The sequence below is a fragment of the Setaria viridis genome, chromosome 2 (assembly GCF_005286985.2).
Source record: "Setaria viridis chromosome 2, Setaria_viridis_v4.0, whole genome shotgun sequence".
NCBI classification, from domain to species: Eukaryota; Viridiplantae; Streptophyta; class Magnoliopsida; order Poales; family Poaceae; genus Setaria; species Setaria viridis.
Genome location: NC_048264.2, coordinates 36,637,927 through 36,649,307, shown reverse-complemented (window position 1 = coordinate 36,649,307; position 11,381 = coordinate 36,637,927). Strand labels below are relative to the sequence as shown.

Here is an 11,381-nt window from a genome sequence, read left to right as displayed (position 1 = left end):
ACTAATTGTAGAACCCCTAGGCTAAATCGTGAGACGAATCTATTAAGCCTAATTAATCCATCATTAGCGAATGTTTCCTGTAGCACCATATTGTCAAATCATGGACTAATTAGGCTTAATAGATTGGTCTCGCGATTTAGCCTAGGGGTTGTGAAATTGGTTTTATAATTAGCCTATATTTAATACTCCTAATTAGTCAATATGACAGGGCTAAAATTTAGCCTAATCCAAACACACCCTTACGCAAACCAAAATTTTAGCATCGATTTGCGAGTACAACATGTCATCATGCCCTGCATCAAGAAAAATGCTAAACGGCAAACGCCACAACGGCACGGCCAAAGGCCGCCAGCAAACGCACCGCAGCCGCAGCACGTGACACGCCACTCGCACAGTCACACTCCCACGCGGACGCCGACCTCGCCACTCGGCATCGGCAGTATAGCAGATCCCCAAACGCCGAACCAAACCACCCACCAAGCTCCACCACCGCCGGCCGGCTTCGCTCGCCATGGCCGCCGCCACCTCCCTCTACCACCTCCTCCTCGCGCCCAAACCCAGAACCCATCCAAACCCCTCGCGTCTTCCCTCCCGCTCGGGCGCCAGCGCCACCTCGCTGCCCCGCCGCAGGCGCCTTGCCCCCGCGATCTCCGCGGCGGCATCCGACCTCCTCTCCCCCGCGCCCTCCCTCAAGTCCCGCCTCGCCGCCGGCGACACCCTCTATGGCCTCTTCCTCCTCTCCTTCTCGCCCACCCTCGCCGAGCTCGCCGCCCTCGCCGGCTACGACTACGTCGTCGTCGACATGGAGCACGGGCCCGGCGGGATCCCCGAGGCCCTCGCCTGCCTACGCGCGCTCGACGCCGCGCGGACCCCCGCGGTGCTCCGCCTCCCGGAGGCCAGCGCTGTCTGGGCCAAGAAGGCGCTCGACCTCGGCCCCGCGGGCCTCATGCTCCCGGCCGTCGAGTCCCCGGCCGCCGCCGTCGAGGCGGTCTCCCACTGCCGCTACCCGCCGCGCGGCGTCCGCGGCGCCGCGCACCCCATCGTCCGCGCCTCCGCCTATGGCCTTGACGATTCCTACCTCTCCCGCTGCGAGGACGACACGCTCATCATGTGCCAGGTCGAGACCGCCGCCGGTATCGCGGAGATCGACGCTATTGCCGCCGTAGACGGCGTGGACGTCGTGCAGATGGGCCCGCTCGACCTGTCAGCCAGCATGGGGTATCTTTGGGACCCCGGGAACAGGAAGGTGCGGGCGACGCTAAGGGAGGCCGAGAAGAAGGTTCTGGAGGCCAGGAAGAAGAAGGTGGCGGCGGCTTTGGACGGGAATGCTGCTTACTTGGGCGGGTTTGCGATGCAGAATGACCCACCGGAGCAGCTCAAGCTGAGGGGTTACCATATGGTGGCAGGCGCCGTGGACATTGCGATGTTCCGGAAGGCAGCATTGGATGATGTCAAGCGGTTCCGGGAGGCAGTGATGGAGATCGGTGAGGAGGGTGATGACGAGGAGGGGGAGAAAGAAGAGAAAGAAAATGACGGGTACTGGAGTGAGTGAGCAGAGCAGAACAAAGCTGAGCTAATCGTGGCAGGAAACTGGTTATGGTGTTTCTGTCTGATGATATTGTTTCCGTTCTGAATTGTGAGGGTCTAAGCGATCTTAAGGAGCCTTGGGATCTCTGGATTTTGCTGTACTCTTTGTTTAGTTATGGATTTGATTTTCAGGTGAAAATTCTGTTTGGGCAACTCGGAACTAGTGGCTACCAATAAAGAGCTGAATTCAGCAGAAATGCTGTTTCCTTTCTCTTTTTTTTTCATTTTTTTGTTCACATGCAGAGAAAGGTGGATCTTTTTGCGTTTGAAATCATATCATGGGATGAGAAACACAAGAGGTAAGTATTTTCGAGGTTGTTGGTGTGGTGGGGTCAGGGCAAGCTACACGTCCAAAATCCAGATTGACAATCTCAGCACTTGCTCAACCTCCACCACAAGTTCAGATATGCAGCTACATCCAATCCAAAACCACTGGGTCCTTTTGGACACTTCTTCTTCCAAAAAAATATCTCCTTCCAGTAACAGACTAACAGGGTGCAGTCCTTATGAGAAGCTAAGCTATCTTCTAATTCCCTCGAGTCCTCATAAGTTTTTGCCCTCTCTCTCATGATCACAATGCTCGCAGCTAGCTCTGTAGTGAACAGCAGCCTTGCTTGCTCATCGAGGATATCATCCGGGTCAGACCTTGCATCTGGCCATTCCTGGCGTCCCATAGAGGCTGTGAAACTCCCTCGGAAGCATGCTGTGAGCTCGTTACATATAAGTTGTGCTGCCACTAAGCCTGCGAAGACTCCTGGTACTGTAATTGTGCTCTTTTGTTGTTTTAGTTGCTATGCAACTATGCAACTGTTAGTTTATTCAGATGTTACTCCACTCCATTCCTTGATTGTTTTTCCTTGCAGCTGAAGAGGATTGGAAAATTAAGAGGCAACTCCTTGCACAAAAGCGGGTAACTTGGAGCACTATTCCATGCATTTTCTTTGTAAACATTTTTGGAAGTTTGTTATGAAATACTTTTAACCTTTGGTTCTGCGATGAGGAGGGTTTGAACATTGAACTACATGTGCGAAGGTTGAAAAATTATGCATTCTATGTGAAATAGGCCTGCCTTTTAATTTATAGGAACATATCTACATTAGTTCTGTTAATTCATTGATTAATTCACTGTTCGCTCATAGTGAGGTTACTGTGCTTAGCATTTTTCATTTATACCAGATTGTCTATTTTTGCAGGTACGCGGTGTTGATGTGAAGGAAGCACTGCGCCTTCAAAAGGAGAACAAATTTGTAATTCTTGATGTCAGACCAGAAGCAGAGTTCAAAGAGGTATCTTGTTACTCTCTATTTTTCACGCCACAAGTTTAGTCTCAGGTTTACCAAGTAATTTCTATTTTGTGCCATTTCTTAATTCATAATCCACCACCTTAGTATCCTTGATGCGTATAGCGTATTAGAGATCACATGCTGGACAATTCTAATTGAATATGTATTTTCTCCTAACATGACATTTCTTGCTGTATATTATCTGTTGCTTCATGTCATGGGTTTTATTACTCCAAGATTGATTCTTTTGTGGCAATTGTATAAATTTTATGGATTTCATTCGTATGCAGGCTCATCCACCTGGTGCCATCAATGTACAAATATACAGATTAATAAAGGAATGGACGGCATGGGATATTGCAAGGCGTGCAGCATTTGCATTCTTTGGCATATTTGCTGGAACAGAAGAGAACCCTGAGTTCATACAAAGTATGGCAGCAACTGCTGCTGCTCTTTGATTACTCATAAATGATACAGTAATCAGCGTATATGTTATCTTTGTACAGGCGTTGATGAGAAGGTTGGGAAAGATGCCAAGATAATTGTGGCATGTTCTACAGGTGGGACACTGAAGCCAACACAAAATTTCCCTGACGGGAAGCAATCTCGGTATGTTATGTTGTGCACTTAGCACCGAAAGATTGACAAGTTCATTAACATGTGTGATCCATCATTCTCAATATCTGTATATCCTCTCAATAAAACTGATGGTTCTCTGAGAGACAGGTGCAAGTGCAACCATGACTAGTTGAGTTACACAATGGAATTAAGAAACTACTGGAAAATGTTATTTTTAGATAGGTGCTTACAACATTATTTCCTCTATAAATGCATGGTAAAAATGGTTCAAAAATCAATACTTTGCATTGCATTTGATAGCAGTGAACATATCTGATAAGCTTAAGGTGATATACACACTTTTACAAGCTCTACCACTTTGCACATGAGGGCAAGTGCAGTAGGGTGTTGGCTTCATAGGATCTAATTAGATGGTAGTTCACTACATGGCAGTTTCAACTGCTGGGTTATTGGCATTTGAATTTTCAGTGACTACATGGTTAAGCCACAATTTCTTCACATGTTTATAGTTATTGGATTAGGATCCAAATTCTTAATATTTACTTCAAATCTGAACTAAATCCAAAAAGTCTTAGAGCAATCCTACCTTCTCAGACAAGCCCTTAGTTGTTTGGTAACTTAATCCTGAACGAAAGAAAAGTACTATGTACAGCTTATTCTAGACTACAGATTCAGAAGCTGTTAGAGTTTACTTTCAAGCAAGATCAAGCATGTCTATGGCACATATCTTTACCACCTATCCTTTTCCTTCTGAAAGGAGAAAGCATATATCAACGTTGGAGCTTATCTTCTGTTGTGGTTGACTTTGGCAGGTCCCTGATAGCGGCATACCTGTTGGTCCTGAATGGCTACAGCAACGTGTACCATCTGGAAGGAGGGCTTTACACATGGTTCAAGGAAGGCCTACCAGCTGTTGAAGGAGAAGAATGAGCAAGAGAGACACATTTCTTGTTACAATGTCGTTGCTCACATGCTTTGTGACGAGTTGTAATGATGTGCTTCACAGGATCTAGATCATCTCTCCCGTTGAGATGTCTCGTGTTCCTCCTGCCGATATGAAGATGTCTTAGGTTTCTCGTGTCACCTTTGTTGCCAACGTGTCGGAGTATGATGATTATCAGCTTTGGCCAACAAAAAGTGAGCAGAACCGTAGTTTCTTTTGATCTCGAGCTTAAACTATTTTTCTTCTGGCGATTAAGGCTGCTGAAAGAGACTTTCTTCAGGTTTTGTTTGTCGCTCCATCATGTTTTGTCAGTTTGTTTGTTGAACCTTCTGTCAAGATCTCAGTAATTGCTGACAGGATCTGGTCCTAAGCTATCAAATTTTATGTTTCAGATGCCATGTGTGAAGTACCTCTGTTTATATGCTGTAGTAGAGAACCTGGATCGAGTTATTCCATGGATGTGTTAAGAGGGTCGCAGGTTGGAGTGAATTAACAGAAACGGTGATGTCGAAGCCGGTGATTATACTTGTGATGTGAAAACTGGGTTTGATGGCATAAATCTGCCTCTTCTTTGCATTGCAAATTCGAAACAAAAACAGCTGATCCATGAAAGATGGATCAGATACGTACAAACTTTATACGGTAACATGCCTAAACCATCAAGGGTGTAACAATATATGTAATTTGTTGATGTGAAGTTCTTAAAAAAAATTGAAAGAACTCCCTACGTCTGCACTGAGAACGCCATCACGAGCAGGCGCACTGCGAGGTCCTCTTCATGGCGCTGGTCTCCATGATGGATCCCACGTCCACCGCGGTCCCCTTGAGCGACAGCACCTCGCCGCCGCCGCCATCGCCCTGCTCGCCGCGCATCCGGCGGGCCTCGTCGAGCTCCAGCGCCCTGCGCGACACGACGGCGAAGACCTCCTCGAGGAGCGTGAGGAAGGCGCGCTCCACGTTGTCCCCCGTGAGCGCGGACGCCTCGGAGAAGAAGAGCCCCTGCTCCTCGGCGAGGCGCGCGGCCTCGTCGGCGGCTACCTCCCGCCGCGCCGCGGGCATGTCGGCCTTGTTCCCGATGAGCGCCACGACGGTGGAGCCGTCGGCGTGCGCGCGGAGCTCCTCCACCCACCGCGCCACGTGCTCGAACGTGGCGCGCCGGGTCACGTCGTACACCACCATGGCGCCCAGCGCGCCGCGGTAGTACGCGCTCGTCACCGCCCTGTACCTGCACGCATGATCAAAAGTTCAAAACATAGCATGGTTTTTCAATTGCCAGGTGCCCAGACTTGTGAAGAATTTCTTTTCTTATGTTTCACATACAGTATTAACATTTGGAACTTGAATTCCTGTAAAATCCATGCGTTCATGTTTCGAAAAAGAAAAAAATGAGCATGCTCTGGTTACAAGACATTGAACAGAGGACAATCTTGGGAGAAATGGTGAGGTGGCAAACGCCAAATTCGAACGCAAGCTATGATATTCCCATGAGATCATTTTGCACGATGGTCTGTCGAGTCTTTTTTAACAAATGAAATGGCGGTCCATCGAGAAATCACTTTCAGCGTGGCCGGCATGCTATTGCAATGGCTAGTGGTCTGAAGATTTTTTTTTTTCCGTAGCAAGCATAACATGGACTCCTCAAACATAGCTTTCAGTTGCTTTAAGTTTTGCATTATTGTAAACTCTGCCCACCAATGTGCGTGCTTATCTTGTCACATTTTCCCTTTTAATAACCTAATTCCCGGATAGAGATAGGGCAGGTAGCAGACATCATCTCCTCCTCTAGAATCAACTAAGCATCGCGTCGGGATTAACTACTCCGACTACGCGTTGCATTCCCATCTTCTTAATAGTTTTGGCTGTCGGTTTCTAAGAGTAGAGAGAGAGAGAGAGAGAGATAGCTGACAACTGACATCATGTCATCATCTTCATGACTTCACCTCCTGAAGCATCTATGGATCATAGGTTACCGAATCCCCCTCTTCAAAAGTAAACGACTAACTACTAGACTGAACTCTGAAGTTAGGCAGCATACACTTGTCCAACGCACAGCCTAACGAAGTGAAAAAAAGGCTTGTAAAAGTTACAAAAGCTAAAGCTTCGAATGCACACATCACGTACCAGAACCAAATTCCTTAGAGTGCAATCCAAACGACACACGGGTACAGTGCCTACCTACTCTACTCCGTTCTCGTGACAAGGAGCCAATCCCTTGCGGATCGTGGGCTCGTGGCCTTGTCCGATTCGATGTGGATTATCATGGATCGTGAGGGATTGGTAGGGAATTGAACCATCTTCCCTGTCAACTGTCATCCATTACCGATCTCTGCCAACCCCTGCGCAACCGAATAAGGGCCATACGGATGGCAAAATTGAACCGTTGCGTTGCACCAGCATATTTATATGGTCTATCTAAATGAATAAGAGTGCACCGGTGCAGGAGGCACGCCGGCGGAGCGTCGTCGGACGACGGAGCGGATCGGAGCAGCATGTGATGTGGCCGGCGTACGAGACGAGACGTAACGTACCTCTCCTGGCCGGCGGTGTCCCAGATCTGCGCCTTGACGCGCTTGCGGTGGAGCGTGAGGGTGCGCGTCTGGAACTCCACCCCGATGGTGGACTTGGAGTCGAGCGCGAACTCGTCCCGCGTGAAGCGCGCCAGCAGCTGCGTCTTCCCCACCGCCGAGTCCCCCACCACCACCACCTTGAACACGTAGTCGATCTCCGCCTCCCCTTCCCACCGCGCCTCCTCCTCCTCCGCTTCCTTGCCCCGCGCCACCATCTTCCCCTTCTCCTTCTTCTTCACTTCTCACCACCCCGAATCCCCGATCACCTCCCTGGCGGCCGGCCTCGCTTCTTGATTCCTGCAACCAGCCTCGCCGTGGTGTGAACCTCGCGCGATCGGCGCCGAGACCACGAGAAGAGGAAGGCGAGAAGAACTTGGCAGCAGGGAGCTAGGCTCTGGTTACTTGTGCGGCATGCAAGAGGAAACTTGGGGGCGTGGCGGTTTGCCGCAGGCGCGGCGCTTTTGAGGTGGAGCTCTGCTTCTGCTGCTGGTCAGCTCAGCTGGTTTGTGTGCGCGCGCGCCCGCGTGTCCTGCTTTTGGCGAGAGGGATTGCTGCGCAAAGGGCAGGCCGGCAGCCATCATCCAGCGGCGTGTTTACGCTGGCGGCCGCAGCGCGCCTTGTCTTTGGTCATCCTTCCTTTTGGCCGGGTTGGCTTTTAGAGATGTCGTGTCTATGGGTCGCCGTCTTTTCCTTTAGCCTTTCTTGCAGGGCTTGGAAGGCATCGGTCCGACGCGGAGCACGAGTAAATGGGGGACCTTGCTTTCTGCTCGAGGAAACCTATTTCTGAACATTGTTAGGTCCCGTTTGGTTCCGAGAAGCTCATGAAATTCCTATCACATCAAATGTTATAGGCTAATTAGAAGTATTAAATATAAACTAATTATAAAACCAATTACACAGACGGAGACTAATTTGCGAGACGAATCTATTAAACCTAATTAGTCCATGATTTGACAATATGATGCTACAGTAAATATATGCTAATGATGGATTGGTTACGCTTAATAGATTCGTCTTGGGAATTAGCCTCCATCTGTGTAATTACTTTTATAATTAGCTAGTCCTTCTAATTAGCCTTCGAATATTCGATGTGACATGAAATTTACTTCACGATGAGGAAGGAGGTGTTTGGATATCACCTGCTAAAGTTTAGCACTGTCACATAGGATGTTTGGATACCAATTAGGAGTATTAAATAAATACTAATTACAAAACTAAATTGCGCAGATGGCGTCTAATTCGCGAGACGAATCTATTAAGCCGAATTAGTCCATGATTTAACAACATGGTGTTATAGTAGCCATTTGCTTATGATGGATTAATTAGACTTAATAGATTCGTCTCGCGAATTAGACTTCCTCTGTGCAATTAATTTTGTAATTAACTCGTATTTAATCTTTCTAATTAGCTTCAAATATCTCCGATACGATAAAGTTTAGCACGGTAAGGCCCGTCTTTCTCTTGCAACGAAGAAAAGCCTGCAGCAGAAGTCAGAACTGTGCTACTTCTGACGAGATGCCAGGAATCCTGCAGCCTGTAGCCTTGAACTACCGCCTTTGATTCGTAGCACTACTGACCTCCCATACGTTCAACGGGAACAACATCAGCAGACTGCTGGACCAGTATACCCGGCATGCATCATCCAGATAACGGTGGCTGAGGATTTTAATTGACCAGGACCGACTCAGCTCATCAGGCTTCACATCACACACGGCCCGACCCCGACCAGAGAAATCAGAAGCTCCTCAGAAGCCGTGACAGCGGAAGCTTGACGAATCTTCATCAGGCGTTAAAATATCGCGGCAGGATTCGATCGCGTGGCGACGATCCATCCGAGTTCCCAACCGTTGTTCAGGGCGGTGGTCCTGCTAGCAAGGCCCTGTGCCATCCAGAAAGCGAACAGGCCAATCAGGTCCAGCCGTCCAGACACGGCGCTCGTTCCCGGAGCGCGCGTCAGGGTCACGGTGGCGGTGCGCGATCGCGTCGCGGATCAGGGCTCTCGGCTCTCGGCTCTCGCAGGTCCCTGTCGTCGCGTTGCCTCCGCAGGCTACGCAATCACGTTATCACGCCGCCCCCCGGCGGCTGCAATTCATCCATGGAAATTTGACATGTGATGATGTGCTTGTGGATTTAGACTAAAGGATAAGGGGACCAAGCTACTAGCGTCTCATGCTAAGGGGGTGTTTGGATACCCCGTGCTAAAGTTTAGCACCTGTCACATCGGATGTTTGAATGCTAATTAGGAGTATTAAATATAAACTAATTACAAAACTAATTGCACATATGGAGTTTAATTCACGAGACGAATCTGGACTAATTAGGCTTAAAAGATTCGTCTCGCGAATTAGCATAGGAGTTCTGCAATTGATTTTGTAATTAGCTCATGTTTAGTCATTCTAATTAGCATCCGAATGTCCGATGTGACACTGCTAAAGTTTAGCACACGGTATCCAAACACCCCTATACCTGGCTTGAAGACGTACTCTCTCATCGAGTCATCATGAAGGAGGGAAAAAAAGCTTCAGACTTTCAACGCCACACGCACAGGAACAACTTGAACGAGTGAATAAAGCTCAGCGTGGCACAGCCACACGGGCAACGGAAGCCATTTATTACAGACCCCTGGTTTGCAGGCATCGGTGCACCGGCTGACCGGCCGCGCAACGTTACTGTCGTTTTACAAGGACTAAGGCGTGCTAGAACCGGCGCATCATGCACCATAGAGGAGTCAGAGCAAGCAAGCATTGGCGAGGCGACGCATAAGCTCGCCAGCCTAGCAACTGAGCTGAAAGATTGCACGGGCTTCTGGGCAACGCGCGCTTTGTGAATTTGTGATAAGCTTCGTTTGCTAGCTTCATCAGCTGCGAGGATACGGTGGCTGTGGAGTGACGATTCGTATGCTTCTGATGGCTAGTCACTGTCGTCCGGGCATGTGCTTGGAGATGAATGCATCTTCTGTTCTGCCCTGATCAACCACAACAGCAACAGCAAGCACGTGTACCCTGCAATGGCCTACGTATCGGCGCCAACCGTCTGTACGAAGACGACGCCTTCTACGTGCAAACTGTCCTCGAGAGCAATGCTTCAATCGACGTTCGACAACAACCACTGGTCCGTAGAGCACTAGAACCATGTACTTTTCTGGAGAATCCCATACCATTCCCGTGGACGGCAATCGGCAAGCGCAGCTGGCGGTTGGTTGCTCCGTCCGTGGTGGAAAGGAGCCGGAGGCAACGGCGCCGCGCCGCGCCGGCGACGAATCGACCTCGTCACTGCGGCATCCCCAGACTGTGTGTGTGAATGTGTGATGGGCAGACACAAGAAGCAGTGTGGTTTTTTTTTTTCTTTTTGAGGGGAAGAAGCAGTGTGGTGGACCTGGCGCGGCAGCTTCTACTGAGGCCCACGGCCCCAAAAGCCTAGGCAACTTTACGGGCCATTTTGGGCTACCCGTTCGGTCACGACGGCCTGCGCGAGCTGCGCGGTTCAGGAACTTTCGGCCGGCGGAAGGGCGTACCGCTGGCCCAGCGGCGACGAGGGGTACACCCCTCCGCAATATACTTTTAAAAAATCATAACTAATTCATATCAACTCGGATGGAGATAAATTTTATATAAAAATTATAGATCTCGACGAGATCTACAAATTTTGAGTTAAAACTTTTTTTCATTTGATGTCATATTAGTGCTCAAATAATCGACACAAGTTTCAGATCTAAATTTTTGAATCTAAAACTTGTGTCCATTATTTGAGCACCAATATGACATCAAATGAAAAAAAACTTTAACTATAAAGTTGTAGATCTCGTCGATATCTACAATTTTAATATAAAGTTTATCTCCATCCGACTTGATATGAATTAGTTATGATTTTTTGAAAGTATGGTACGGAGGGGTGTACCCTTGTCGTCGCCTAGGCCGGCGGTAAGGCTGGGACCGGCGGTAAGGTCCTTCCGCCGGCCCAGCCGACGACAATAGCCTAGTTTTGCAATTTTTTATTTAACTATATTTTTGCAAAATGCTAAAATAAAAAATAAAAAAAATAAAAAAGTTCGCGGTTCAGAGAGCTAACAGGAGAGATTGGTACCACCTCAAATGTTTGACAGGAGCTAGCGCAGCATATAAGTCAGGAGCTAGCGCAGCTTATAAGTCAGCTTATTTCCAATTCTTTTTTTTTTTACTTTTTACCTTTTTTATCTCCTCTATGTCGCGCATGTTATAATTGTTCCTCCAAACTTATTTCCAATCGCTTGTTTTTTTTTGTCACTTTTTACCTTTTTGGGGGGTATCTCCTCTATGTCGTGCATGTTATAATTTTTCCTTCAAACTTATTTCCAATTCTTTTTTTCACCTTTTACCTTTCTTTTGCATCTCCTCTATGTCGTGCATGTTATAATTGTTCCTCCAAACTTATTTCCAATCGCTT

General features: G+C 48.3%; 3 protein-coding genes across 3 annotated transcripts; 2 read left to right on the top strand and 1 right to left on the bottom strand.

Annotated features, from left to right (window-relative positions):
• The first annotated feature begins 343 nt into the window (after window positions 1–343).
• Window positions 344–1,784, top strand: LOC117843590 (uncharacterized). Its single transcript, XM_034724238.2, has one exon. It carries the CDS (start codon window positions 512–514, stop codon window positions 1,550–1,552), a length of 1,041 nt encoding a protein of 346 aa, XP_034580129.1. The 5' UTR covers window positions 344–511; the 3' UTR covers window positions 1,553–1,784.
• Window positions 1,785–1,922: 138 nt separating this feature from the next.
• LOC117843592 (rhodanese-like domain-containing protein 14, chloroplastic) lies at window positions 1,923–4,783 on the top strand. The gene is made up of 6 exons (XM_034724240.2): window positions 1,923–2,344; window positions 2,451–2,497; window positions 2,781–2,873; window positions 3,161–3,299; window positions 3,377–3,479; window positions 4,262–4,783. Exons 1-6 carry the CDS (start codon window positions 2,155–2,157, stop codon window positions 4,377–4,379), a joined length of 690 nt encoding a protein of 229 aa, XP_034580131.1. The 5' UTR covers window positions 1,923–2,154; the 3' UTR covers window positions 4,380–4,783.
• Window positions 4,784–4,937: 154 nt separating this feature from the next.
• On the bottom strand, window positions 4,938–7,614 carry LOC117843591 (ras-related protein RABA3). The gene is made up of 2 exons (XM_034724239.2): window positions 6,921–7,614; window positions 4,938–5,617 (listed from the first exon to the last, which is right to left on the bottom strand). The coding sequence occupies exons 1-2, from the start codon at window positions 7,172–7,174 to the stop codon at window positions 5,140–5,142; spliced, it is 732 nt and encodes a 243-aa protein (XP_034580130.1). The 5' UTR covers window positions 7,175–7,614; the 3' UTR covers window positions 4,938–5,139.
• Between the last annotated feature and the right edge of the window lie 3,767 nt (window positions 7,615–11,381).

Excerpts from the sequence above, each read along its gene's own strand:
- LOC117843590 (XM_034724238.2), top strand. The coding sequence starts at position 512 with ATGGCCGCCGCCACCTCCCTCTACCACCTCCTCCTCGCGCCCAAACCC.
- LOC117843591 (XM_034724239.2), bottom strand. The coding sequence starts at position 7,174 with ATGGTGGCGCGGGGCAAGGAAGCGGAGGAGGAGGAGGCGCGGTGGGAA. Across the intron at positions 5,618-6,920 it reads GACACCGCCGGCCAGGAGAG|GTACAGGGCGGTGACGAGCG; the intron begins GTACGTTACGTC and ends TCATGCGTGCAG.
- LOC117843592 (XM_034724240.2), top strand. The coding sequence starts at position 2,155 with ATGATCACAATGCTCGCAGCTAGCTCTGTAGTGAACAGCAGCCTTGCT. Across the intron at positions 2,345-2,450 it reads TAAGCCTGCGAAGACTCCTG|CTGAAGAGGATTGGAAAATT; the intron begins GTACTGTAATTG and ends TTTTCCTTGCAG. Across the intron at positions 3,300-3,376 it reads GAACCCTGAGTTCATACAAA|GCGTTGATGAGAAGGTTGGG; the intron begins GTATGGCAGCAA and ends ATCTTTGTACAG.